We start from the raw sequence: 13,126 nt of genomic DNA, 5'->3' as shown, positions 1-13,126 counted from the left end.
ACTCTATCAGAAATACAGCAAAAAGAATAATGTATATCCTGTTCAATAAGGTGAACATAATATGTAGAACCAGGGTTTATGGTAGGACCAGGGTTTGTGGTAGACAGCATGGAGCTGATTCCTGTCAATCTTTTCACAAACTAATTCCTGCCAATGTGCCAGTTAATGCACCCAACTTGAAAATAGACAGCACAATGGTTAGCACTGCTGCCTCAGTGCCAGAGGAAAACACAGTAAAAAGTCTGACAACACCAGGTTTTAGTCCAACCGATTTATTTGATAATAGACTCACGAGCTTTCGAGGTTTCCCTCTTCGTCAGGTTTCGAAACCTCGAAAGCTTGTGAGTCTATTATCAAATAAATCGGTTGGACTAAAACCTGGTGTTGTCAGACTTTTTAAACTGTGTTAACGCCAGTCCAACGCCGGCATACCCACATCAGTGCCAGAGGCACAGGTTCAATTCTGGAGATGGGTGACTGTGTGGTGTTTGCACGTTCTCTGTTTGCGTGGGTTTCCTCTGGGTGCTCCCGTTTCCTTCCACAATCCAAAGACGTAAGAGTTAGGTTGATTGGGCCATGCTAAATTGCCCCTTCGTGTCCCAAGATGTGTAGGTTAGGGGGATTAACAGGGTGAATACATGGGGTTACAGGGATAGGGGCTGTGTGGAATGTTGTCAGTTCAGGCTTGATGAGCAGAATTGCCTCCTACTGCACAGTAGGGATTCTATTATTCTATGAGAATGCAATAGTGGGAAGCAAAACTTAAGGTATCATTGTTTATGGTGAAAACCTATTGACAGACAAGAGATTACATTTGAACATTTGTAAATTAAAACAAAACAAAATTCAGGTTAGCCAAGACCTGAGCTGATACTAGACTAAAATACTAATATATTGTTATTAATAAAGGAAAATCAATTATTTGCAAAGTTCAACAGGATTTCGGTGCAACAGTAAATGAAAGAACATAGTAACAACATTATTATGAGTACATAGAACTATCATTTGGTGAAGCTAAATTTTTAAAATATTTGAACTAGATTTTGAACAGGATTTTTTATTTGAAGTTATACTTTTAGATATACTGAAACTATTAAAGTCTGAAATATAATACTTATTTTTCCAAATTAGGCTCAGAAACAAAAAGTTTTTATAAACATCCTTATATCCTACTTAAGAACTTTGCAAGCACAACCCACAAATTCAGCATTACAATTTAAAACTGCCAACAACATTTATATCACACCTTTATTGTAAGAAATTGGCCCAAGGCATCTTACAAAAGAGTAAACAGACAAAAATCGATACTAAATAAAAATGACATTTTAGTCTGGGGTGACTAAAATGTTTGGTTAGTGGTAGGTTTTAAATGAGTGTCCTAACAACTGCAAAGGAAGAGAAATGTAAATGGGTATTTCAAAAGCTGGAACGTAGTCTCTAGAGGCACAAGCAGCTCATTCGGGACTCATGTATGGCTTCTAATCGTGATTAATAGGATTTGGTTACTTTTTCATTTCTTTTTTGCATCCATCTTACCCAAGTATTAGTATGCCCATCTCCTGTTTTCAGCATTTACTAACAACTTCAATCACCATAATAACTACAATTTCCTTTAAAAATGATCCATTAGTATCTACAAACATTTAAATAGATAATACATACAATAACATTTTTGTAGAAGAAATGCATTCATTTAACTATATTCATTATTATTGGCATTTGTTTGTAGCTCTTAAGATAGAAGATTTTTGACTAAATTTTTTTAAAAAATTGCCAATCACTGGCTTAGATAGTATTACATAAAGGCAGACAAGATTTGCTTTTCATACCATCAGGTCTCTCAAAGTGCCAATGAAATACCTTTTGAAGTATTGCCATCAGTAATGTAGGAAACCTGGCAGAAAATATGCATTCAATTTTCCGTAAACAGCAATTAGATAGTGACCAAATCTTATGATCTTTGTGATGTTGATAGAGGGATAACTGTTGATCAGGCCTCTGGGGGTAATCTTTCTGTTCCTCTTGAAACAGTGCCATGGGGATCTTTTATATTCACCTAAGCAGGCACCTGAAAAATACACCTCCAACAGTGTAGTGCTTCCCTCAGTACTTCACTGAAGCATCAGTTTTGTGCTCAAACCCTAGAGTGACTCAAGGGAAGTGTTCCCAACTGAGTCAGATGTGTCATGTGTCCAAGTTCAAATAGGCACAGTGAAATGATTTGGGGGGTGGGGGGGGGAAGAGGGAAGAGCATACCTAGAATTAAAACCTTCAGCCAAGTATTTTCTAATATTTGTAAATCATAGGGGAGTGAGAACTTAAAATGTTACACACTTTCTTGTTCTTTGCGTCATTTTTATTTCAACGAGGAGAAACTTTGAAGATTGTAATTAAGTCATTGCTTTTGCTTTTTGTGCTCTTTTCAGTAACCCTAGCATTCAGATTGGAGTCAATGGCATCACAGGCTAATAATATTGAGCACTCCATATTTTCCATTTCCTTTGCGAAGAGAACCATTGTATTATTAGATAGCTCTGGAGGTTCAATTACAGTGAAGTTACCAAACTCAGGGAAGGCCTGATTTTAAATATTTAGTGTAAATGCATACATATTTAAGTGTGAGCACAGGGATTGGAATTTAAATCTTTTTGTCTGCTCTTTGATGGAGTCTTCAGTTTATTAGTTTAATGAAACTTGTTGTCATATGCTACAATTAAATATAATCTATACAGCACAGTGTGTGCATGAAGTGTGCTTCAAATTCTTTACCGGTTACAATACTTAAAGATTTAAATGTTAAGATAACTGTTATGTTCCAAAAATGTATTCTGTATATTTATAAAAGACAATGTACAAACCAATGGAAGAAATTCTCTTCACTGAAAAGATTTATTGAAAAATAAATTTTTTTCCTGCTCATCAAAACTGTGGAAACAATTTCCAAGCTTGCAAGTGCAGCTTTCAAAGCACACCTTATTTCGATATATGCCACTTTTGCAAATATACAGGAAAACCGTTTTCTTACTTCACAACACTACGCATTTGGTTGAAATTTTGACTGCCATGAAATGTATATATAGTATTTTTACATAAGTTGATCAAGCAACTTTATTACCTTTGAAAAGGCACATAATTTACATTACATGGCATCTTAGCTACAGGAAATGTTTAATATTTACAAGCACAACACAAAAGCAAAGCAAGTTACAGAGCACCTAAAAAATTAAATTATGTTTTTTTATGTACAAATGTGCAAACTTGTTTGGATAAATCTGCTGTTAATGAGGTTTAGCTGCTGTAAATTAACTATATGTCACTGATATTTCATTTCCAAAAGCCATAATCTTTTTTTAAACCATAATCAATGTTTTCCTAAAAAAACATCCTTTACTACAAACATATATTCCTCAATCGTTGATCAACATACCTCATTCACATGATGGAAATCAATGAAACAACAATTCGGGGTACCAACATAATCGTTAAATTTTAAATATGAAATGAATATGTAAATTTGTGTATCAAATATTCTAAAGGATTTAAAATCATTTTTCAACAGCACCATTATAATTAATCAACCATCATGTTGATACCCCTTCAAGGTTTACGATATGATCAATACCAGTCAACTAAAAATAACCCTGTAGACAGTTTAAAAGCCACATTTGTCATTTAATCTGCAATAATTTCAGACCACTGTCAGCATGTAAAGAAAAATTGAACAGATACAATTTCAAAATAATTTTCCAAAACAGAACTTCAGCTACAATTATTTCTACCACATTTAGTGACTTTGTTAAATGTGGCCTGGCCTGATCACCTGCTCAAACACTTTGCTTCAATTAAATAATTTAGAGAGATGACTAGTTCTACTGAAGTTTTATAACCTATCCAAACAACTTGGTGAGAAGAATGCTGAATTGAAATTATATCATTTATTTGCTGTGTGGCTACAAGGGTTAATATCCTGCCTAAAATGTACACACTCCTGAGCCTGAAAAAAAAGTGCAAAAGGTATGAGACTCCACTTCATCTGTATAGTAAACATGATTATACAAACAAGAGGTTTTTAAAAAACAGTTTACATCAGGATATTTCTATACAAATTACAATAGCAATTATTTTTCGAACAGGAGGTTGCTACTTAAAATGCCCATTAAACTAATTTACTCATGGCCTGAAGTAAATCTAATTAGAATCAATTGACACTGGCTATAGAGGGCAGTTAGCTGATAATACTGCCAGCATGCTACTGATGCTCAATAAAGCCAAAAATACTAACAACATTTGTTATAAATATTTTCTGGGAATCCTATTTTATTTTCTAACAATTCAATTTTTTTGAAATTCAACCATTTAAATCAAAACTCAAGCCTTGATTTAAAACAACTAGTGTTACGTATTTCAAGCAGTTATTACTGCCAGCTACGGCAGCATATGACCTTTACTCTAAATAACGGACACGATTAGCCGTGTTTAAAAGGAAATCATGCCTGAAAGTACACCAACCAGGATTCTTTGCTTTCATTACAATGTTTCATTACTATGAACATTGTGGTGGATCTTTTCTGAACTGAAGTAAGCCATTTCATTGGGATTGTATATTTGGCTTTTTGCTGAACTGAAAGTAAACCAGATCTTACTAAACAGTCTCTTAGAACATGTTCATTAGCCAACTGGCATAAAATTGGTTTTTTAACTGATCTCAATTTTCCATTTGTAATGTGATTTTCTGAAATTAGAAAATTTACCAGTGTGCCCTCAATTTACACATGCTTATTAACCTTTCAAAAAAAGTTTCTGTTGTAGATGCCATTTAAGAAAACCTGAATAGTCCATCATGGTTTTGTTGCTTGTTTTTTTCCTTTGGCTAGATAACATTTCCTTCTTAACATATTCACTTGGGCCAAGTTTATTTATTCTCTTCAAATGAATACTGCACTTTTAAATAAGAACACATTTTCCTTCAATATCCTTTGTGAGGGATTCTTTCAAAAATTAATGACCAAATGTTTGGTCCTTATGAAGACCCACTGTCCCCTACCTTTATGCATGATCTAGTTTGCATGGGGATAAGCTATGCACATTCTGCTATACACATTCCTGACACAGGGCAACTTGTCCTTTCATATAGTCTCTGCACGGACAGATCCTTTTATAGTTTCCATTTGAACCTGCACAACTGAAGAGTAGCAAATCACTCTGGAAAAAGCAGCGTTTCTTGCTTTCATCATAAGCCGGAACGACAATATCATTCACAGATTCAAATGACAAGCATTCAATTCCAAACCTGGATGTAACAAAAAATATAACTTCATCAACTATGATTTACAATACACTTATGTTTACAAGTAATATTTCTGACAAGTCCTCTCAATGTATATCAGGGTGTTTGGTTTGGGGGGGGGGGGGGGGGGGGGGTGGTGGCACATTGGCACAGCTGTTAGCACTGCTGCCTCAGTGCCAGGGACCTGAGTTCAATTCCCAGCTTGGGTCACTGTTTGTGTGGAGTCTGCATGTTCTCCCCATGTTTGCATGGCTTTCTTCCAGGTGTTCTGGTTTTCTCCCACAGTCCGAAGACTCGCTGATTAGGTGCATTGGCTGTGGTAAATTCTCCCTCAGTGTACTTGAACAGGTGCTGGGGTGTGGCAACTAGGGAATTCTCACAGGAACTTGATTGCAGTGTTAACATAAGCCCTCTTGTGACAAATGAAAGTAGGCCAAAAATATTAATACTATTAATTGTATAACCTATTATTTGTTAGCCATTGTGAATGATGACTAAATACGGTAAATATTTTTCACTGAAGAAATTGGTGATTGAATTAACTAAGGTATTAATAGTTTCACCCAGTTTACTTCTATGTAGTAAATCTTCAACTGATTAAACATACTTACTTTTGCAAGTCACTGTCTTTGTTCAGATGTTGAAAGAAGGAAGGTTCACATATCAGCTTATTCTCTTGACAGATTTGCTTACAAGATTGCCTAGGAGCCGCAATTTTAACTTGGAGCACAGTCAACGGAGGCCACATTACTTGACCATGGCAGAAATCCTATAATAGAATTGAACATTGTGACTATCACAAGATAACCACAATATCTGCTCAAGTGTTTAGCAAAAAATATTTCTCCCACTGACAGGCAAAAATAATTAGGCAGGTGAGACTGAAAGCAGTAAATATTATCACCTTTAAATTGCTACATTTAAAAAGAAAAAGTGCTAACTTTTATTTTCAAGTGGATCAGTTTCATTTTAATATATACATAATTAAATTACTTTTGCATATTTGCTTTAAGTAGCAGCTAAGTCCGAATAACTTTTGTACTAGGGGCAAAGAAAAAGTCACCTCTACCCAATCAAGTGGTGGTATTTGCTTATGTGACAGACACTTGTGACAGCCACTCAATTATACTTCTAGCAGGAAAACAAGTGTATCTAGATGCAAAATGTTGATGCAGAACACCACCTGAAGTTTACTGTGGTTATGGAGGGAGATTCTTAGATAATAAGAACAGAATTAAAATAAGATTTCTGGATTAAAAATTTCTTTAAGCAAAATTAATAATGTCATGCTTTCAACTACAATTACAGAAGCCATTTTAGAACATAGAACATTACAGCGCAGTACAGGCCCTTCGGCCCTCGATGTTGCGCTGACCAGTGGAACCAATCTAATGACCCTCTAACCTAAACTATTCCAGTGTTATCCATATGCCTATCCACTGACCATTTGAATGCCCTTAAAGTTAGCGAGTCCACAACTGCTGCAGGCAGGGCATTCCACGACCTTACTACCCTCTGAGTAAAGAGCCTACCTTTGACATCCATCCTATAACTACCACCCCTTAATTTAAAGCTATGTCCCCTTGCGTTAGCCATCACCATCTGAGGTAAAAGGCTCACTGTCCACCCTATCCAATCCTTTGATCATCTTGTATGCCTCAATTAGGTCACCTTGTAACCTCCTTCTCTCTAATGAAAATAACCTCAAGTCCCTCAGCCTTTCCTCATAAGACCTTCCCACCATACCAGGCAACATCCTGGTAAACCTCCTCTGCACCCTTTCCAATGCCTCCACATCTTTCTTATAATGGGGCGACCAGAACTGTACACAATACTTGAAGTGCGGCCGCAGAGTTTTGTACAGTTGTAACATAACCTCATGGCTCCGAAAATCAATCCCTCTACCAATAAAAGCTAACACACCGTACACCTTCTTAACAACATTATCAAACTGGGTGCCAACTTTCAGGGAGCTATGCACATGTACCCTGAGATCTTGCTATTCGTCAACACTACTAAGAGTCCTTCCATTAGCCCTATATTCTGTACTCCTGTTACTCTTACCAAAGTGAATCACCTCACACTTTTCCGTATTAAACTCCATCTGCCACCTCTCGGCCCAGCTCTGCAGCTTATCTATGTCCTTCTGCAAACTGTAACATCCATCCTCACTGTCTACAACTCCTCCAACTTTGGTGTCGTCAGCAAATTTACTAATCCATCCTTCTACATCTTCATCTAGGTCATTTATAAAAATGACAAACAGCAGTGGCCCCAAAACAGATCCTTGAGGTACATCATTTTAACAGCTTTTATCAAGTATTTCAATCCATCCATTACAAAACAATGTAGCAAACATCTCAAGTGAATCTTATCACATTCCTATATTAATTACAACAGTGACTACAATTCAAAAGTATTTTCACTGCATCTTGGATATCCTGAAGTCATGAAAGATATTACATAAATCCAATTCAATTGTCATTATTGGCTCAATTGGTGCTACCAAGCCTGTTAGTGGTTTTATGACAGCTGATTTCAGTCTTGATCAATTGAGATGACAATATTGTAAAATGCACTTGCAAGGTATTAGCACCACAACCAGAAAAAAGTGAAGGTGATTCATAGCAAAGGAATTCATGTGACAAGATGGAGAGAAGACCAGACAATAGAAACAGATGAAATTACTACAGGACATGAAATGCTGAAGAGTCAAATTTGACCTGTGTTTAAAAGCTACAATCAAAAAGAAAAGACCGTTTAGGGGATGGGTAGAGTCTCTACTTCCTCATCTGCTGCTGACACCCATTCATTGAAATCAGGTGTGGAAAAAAGGTGCAAACACTGCCCAATTTTTAAAAAAATACAAATTAGATTATTCTGTAGTCCTTATATTTAGTGTGTGTTATCCTAGACATGACAACAATAATAACTAACGGCACTAAAGAAATGAGAAGGAAGGAGAAACAATGTAGGTATCAAATCTGGGGGAGAGATTGTGATAATGGCTTTGGATAGAAGAGTTTGAAAAAAAGTTGAAAAGGTGGTGAACAATTAATAAGCCAAAAGGCAACAACACAGGAACATTTAGATCAAAACAAGAGATGATGAGCCAGTGTGACAACTATAGGAATTGGGACGGTTGGGCTTGTTTACATTTTAAACTGCCACTTATTTTTTTAAGCTTGGCATGAATTAGTTTGGACAGTTTGAATGGCGGAGAGGAGTGGCGAGGAAAACATGTCAGCAGGCATTACAACACCATAAGCTTCTGCTCCATGGTATGGCAGTGGCTCTTGAAAGTTCCCACAAGCTTTAAAAGTTACAGATGTTGAAAAAGAGGTGCAAAAAAATCCATCATCTGTTGGCCCCAATTGATATTTAGCTACAAATAGGCAGAGCTTGCACCCTGGATGTTCATATAGTTGCACTGGACCTTGATTGAACTAATCAGTAGACCTTAAAAGGACTGCTACAGATTATTCAAGTAGTCGGCTCTGGAAACTTCTATATGCCCAAGAGCAGTAGGAATAAACTTTTGAGATCCACAAAGATTTCTGTGGAAATGGCTCAGTGCCTTCATTCTACGATACTGGGGGTTAGTATCTGATAGAAGCTTAAAGAGGCAGCTTTGCTAGTGATAATTTCAATAGATGGGTCATTGGGTTGGGGTGTGCTAGCTCAAGTTGGAGGATAACAACTTTATTGGAGCTAATCGTTCCGTTGCTCAGGTGGATTTTAGGAAGATTTTGAAAATGAGAAGAATCTCATGGACCTTAATGTACTTTCTTAAACCTCAAGGCAGGACTTTATGTAAACAGATAGATACACAAGCAAAATATCACAGATGACAGATGTCTGAAATAAAAACAAAAAATGCTGGAAATACTCAGCAGGTTTAGCAGCATCAGAGCTTGAGGTAGGTCACAGAACTGAAATGTTATCTCAAGTTCTCACTCCGCAGATACTACCAGACTAGTGATATCTTTGCTATTCTGTTTTCTGGCAAGATGAAATATTAGCATCAGTCACGGGAAAATAACCAATTCAGTTTTGGTTGGACAGTGGAAGTGTAGGAATTGTGGTTGTTTTTTTCTCTTGATCTTGAACTTCAGTAGCAATTTGAAAACAAGAACATACCTAATACACTGATTTTCTACTGTACGTGGAGCATGAAAGGGAGGGTGGACAGAGTATACAGCAGTTCCTGTTCTAAAGAATTATGGTTACTGAAGCACAAAGTCTTATTATCTCAGTTCATCAGAACAGAATGAGCTTCTTATTTTACAATTTAGAAATTGTTCTAGCCAAAGCTAGTATCCTGTTGGCAGCAGAATTGAAAAGGGAATTAATCATGCTCCTTTAAGGGGCTGCATTTCCATAAATAGATTTGGGAAATTTTGATAATTTGTTTCCAAATATTTTTAAACCATCATTTGGGTGAACTTAAGATTATTGCTCTGCCAAATAAAATAAAATTGCTATGTTCTTTTTGCTCCTAATTGCTGGAATATACCAATAGTCTGCTCTAGGAAAAATGGCATATGATAGCTTGCAATGTTGTACAGCTTCCTCATCAGCTGGTAGTTAGCCTGCTGAGTAAAGGAGGCAAGTTGCCAACAACGCTGAATGCTCTGTTCTCCTGCTTCTTGCCTTGGAAAGTCTACTCTAAGTATTGTCTAGTGGATAAAAAGACTAGACATTTTATCGACTGAAGTTTTGAAACAAAGCTCAAGGACAAAAACTTGTACAGACTCTGATAGGCCCCATTCATTCATTTAACAGATACCCCATGCAGGAAGTGCAGAGAAGAATGACTGAATGGGAGGTCTTATGGCCCAGTGGGCAGTGCCTCTGTCTCTGAGCTGGAAGCTCTGGGTTTGAGTCTGACTCCAGGTCAAGAAATCTAGATGGGCTAAGTAAGGTGCATTCAAAACCTGGCAAACAGGTAGTAGTAACCTGCAAATTCTTTCAATATGGTTACGGCAGGCACGCATTGCGCATGTACAACTGAGTCTAATGCTTCCAGAAAAAAGAAATAACATTATTCTCAATGCAAAATCTGAACCAATGGTGAGGCTAATGCTGTCACAAGGGAGGAACTTCGACAGCAACTTCCAGAATTTGCATAGTTAAAAATGGAATTGTTCCTCCAAAGGCAACATTATAACTATCTCACTGATAGATCTGGCACTGAAAACTAAGTAATTGCATGAAGTTGCTACACTAAAACCACTAAATACACAAGATCAGGACTGGTGCATTCAGGTGTAAATCAATTTTCATTGGTGCAATAAAAGTCAATTACTGTCAAAATCTCTCAAACACAAAATTTTAACCTAATTCCATCAGAATTGAACTCATGTTGGTCATTAAAACAAAATAATTTTAGTTTCTTTGTCCATTATCTTTCTCTATTTCACTTTCCATACATAATTTTATAATGGATTGAACATTCTAATTTATACTGTCTGATTTGGGCTGCTTAGTGAGGATTCTTCAATATAATGTTGTAGAACCACACTGTTGCTTGCCTTCTTTACAAATTCCTCAGATCCCAAGTAGAGGAAGTTACAATGTAAAGATCTTTAGGCATTGTACACAACCACGCAAACTCTTAAAAAGTTTGCATGACAAATGATAAATCAGCTTTATTCTTTCGCCACTGACTGCAAAATCCAGGCCATTATATAGGACTTGAGCTGAATAATATCATGGGAAATGTATTATTCCATTAAAAGGAACCTATTGCTCCCATTGCATATTTTGAACAAGTAAAACAATATTTTAGCCAAATAGAGCAATATTTACATTATCATGTAAATAGCTGATGATTCAGATACATTCATCACCATCCCTGGATATGCCCTGTCCCACAAGCAGGACAGACCCAGCAGAGATGGCAGCACAGTTGGGGAGGGAATCACCTTGGGAATCCTTAAAATTCCATGCCCATCACCATGATTGGCTTACTAACACCACTACTGAATGAGTCCTGAAGGATATAACTGCCAGGCTGGGCCTGCAACAGACAGTGAGGGAACCAAGAGACAAAAGACTTGATCTTGCCATCACCATATGTTGCAGATGCTTATGATCATGACAGCACTGGTAGAGTGACTATTACATAGCCCTTGTAGAGATGAAGACCCATTGAGGGTACAGCCCATTGCCACCACCATGCCAAATGGGATTGTTTCAGAACAGATTTAGCAGCTGGAAAATAGGCTTTCACAAGATTCTGTAAGCCATTAGCAGCAGCAGTACCACACTGAATGACAATTTGTAACATCATAGCCTACTATTTCCCTCATTTAATGATCAACAAGTTAGGTTCAATGAGGAGTGCAGGAGAGAATGTATCAAGCTTACCCAAAAATGAGGTACCAACATGCTGAGTCTACAAAAGGACTAAATTACACACCAAACAGCATACAACAGACATAAGGGATCCCACAATCAATGGGTCAGATCAAAGATTTGCAATCCTGCCACACTCAATCATGAATGGTGAGGACAATTAAACTAATATCGGAGGAGGTGGCTCCACAAGTAACCTCAATCTCAATGTTGGGGGAGCTCAGACACCAGCACCGAAGACAAAGCTAAAGCAAATGCAACCATTTTCAGCCACGCCTACCAAATCACTGGTTCATCTTGGCCTTCTCCTCGGATTACCAGTGGCATAAATATTAGTCTTCAACCAATTCCACACTGTCAAGCAGTAGCTGAAGGTACTAGGCCTTGACAACATCCCGGTAATAGTACCGAAGATTTCTCAGGAACTAGCTTTGCACCTACCAAAGCTGTTCCAGTACAGCTACAACACTGGCATCATTGACAATGAAAAATTGCTTAGATATGCCATGCACACAAAAAGACAGAGAATCCAACCAATTACCACCCTATCCATTCACTATCTGTAGCAAAGTAATGTTATTGACAGGGCCATCAAGCAGCAATATCAAGTTCACTAATGCTCAGTCTGGGTTCTGCCAGGGTCACAGTTCCTGACCTCATTACATCCTTGGACCAAATGAGGTGACTTCACTGGTGAGGCAAGAGTGACTGCTCTAGACATCAAGGCAGCATTTGATATTGACAGAGCTCCTTCCTGCCACACCAAATTGGGGGAGGGGGTACTGGGAGAGAGCATCTCCATCGGCTGGAGTCATACGAGGCAACAAAGACTGAAACAGGACCAAAGGCTTAGGCAAAAGTGGCAACTGAGGTTTGCACCACAGGAAGTGCCAGGCAATGACCATCTCTAACAAAAATGAATTTAACTATCTTCCCTTGATGTTCAACTGTATTATCATTGTCAAATCCCCCACTATCAACATCCTAGACAGAAGGCGGGGGGGATTACTACTGACCAGAAACAGCTAGACCTGTCCTACAAGCACTGGGGTTACAGGATCAGATCAGTTGCTGGCAATTCTGTGATGAATAACCACCCACCCCCACCCCCCAAATCTGTCCATCATCTACAAGGCATGTGTCATGACTGGAATGAAATTCTCTCCATTTGCCTTGATAAGTGCAGCTTCAACACAACCTAAATGCCACTCAGGACACAACAACTTGTTTGTTGTCAATGCTCTGGATCTTAGCTGGGATTTTTCATATTGCAGGAGGCAAGGCTGTTGGTAAATACTACCTTTTATATTGAACAGTATACTCCTTTTATACAATGCAGAATCAGTGTGAGGCTCTACATAGAGCTCTCCATTATCAGTTGCCATGTGATCTTATATCAGTCAAAACCCGGCTTGCAGGTGCAGCAGGTGGTCAGGAAGGCGAATGGGATGCTGGCCTTCATAGCAAGGGGGATTGAAT

The 13,126-nt window shown here is 37.8% G+C and overlaps 1 protein-coding gene across 6 annotated transcripts in view; it reads right to left on the bottom strand.

Annotated features, from left to right (window-relative positions):
- Window positions 1–407: 407 nt before the first annotated feature.
- The window catches only part of mgat5 (alpha-1,6-mannosylglycoprotein 6-beta-N-acetylglucosaminyltransferase), a 101,546-nt gene continuing 88,827 nt past the window's right edge, over window positions 408–13,126 (bottom strand). For all 6 annotated transcript variants that reach the window (XM_080199324.1, XM_080199328.1, XM_080199325.1 and 3 more), the window contains 2 exons: window positions 5,899–6,056; window positions 408–5,290 (listed from right to left, as the gene is read on the bottom strand). In XM_080199324.1, coding sequence (XP_080055450.1) covers window positions 5,092–5,290; window positions 5,899–6,056 — 357 coding nt within the window. In that variant the 3' untranslated portion in view covers window positions 408–5,091. The remainder of the gene's footprint in view (window positions 5,291–5,898; window positions 6,057–13,126) is intronic.

This window comes from Carcharhinus amblyrhynchos, chromosome 11, assembly GCF_965287045.1.
Source record: "Carcharhinus amblyrhynchos chromosome 11, sCarAmb.v2.hapA, whole genome shotgun sequence".
Lineage (NCBI taxonomy): Eukaryota > Metazoa > Chordata > Chondrichthyes > Carcharhiniformes > Carcharhinidae > Carcharhinus > Carcharhinus amblyrhynchos.
This window is presented reverse-complemented; position numbering and strand designations above follow the sequence as displayed.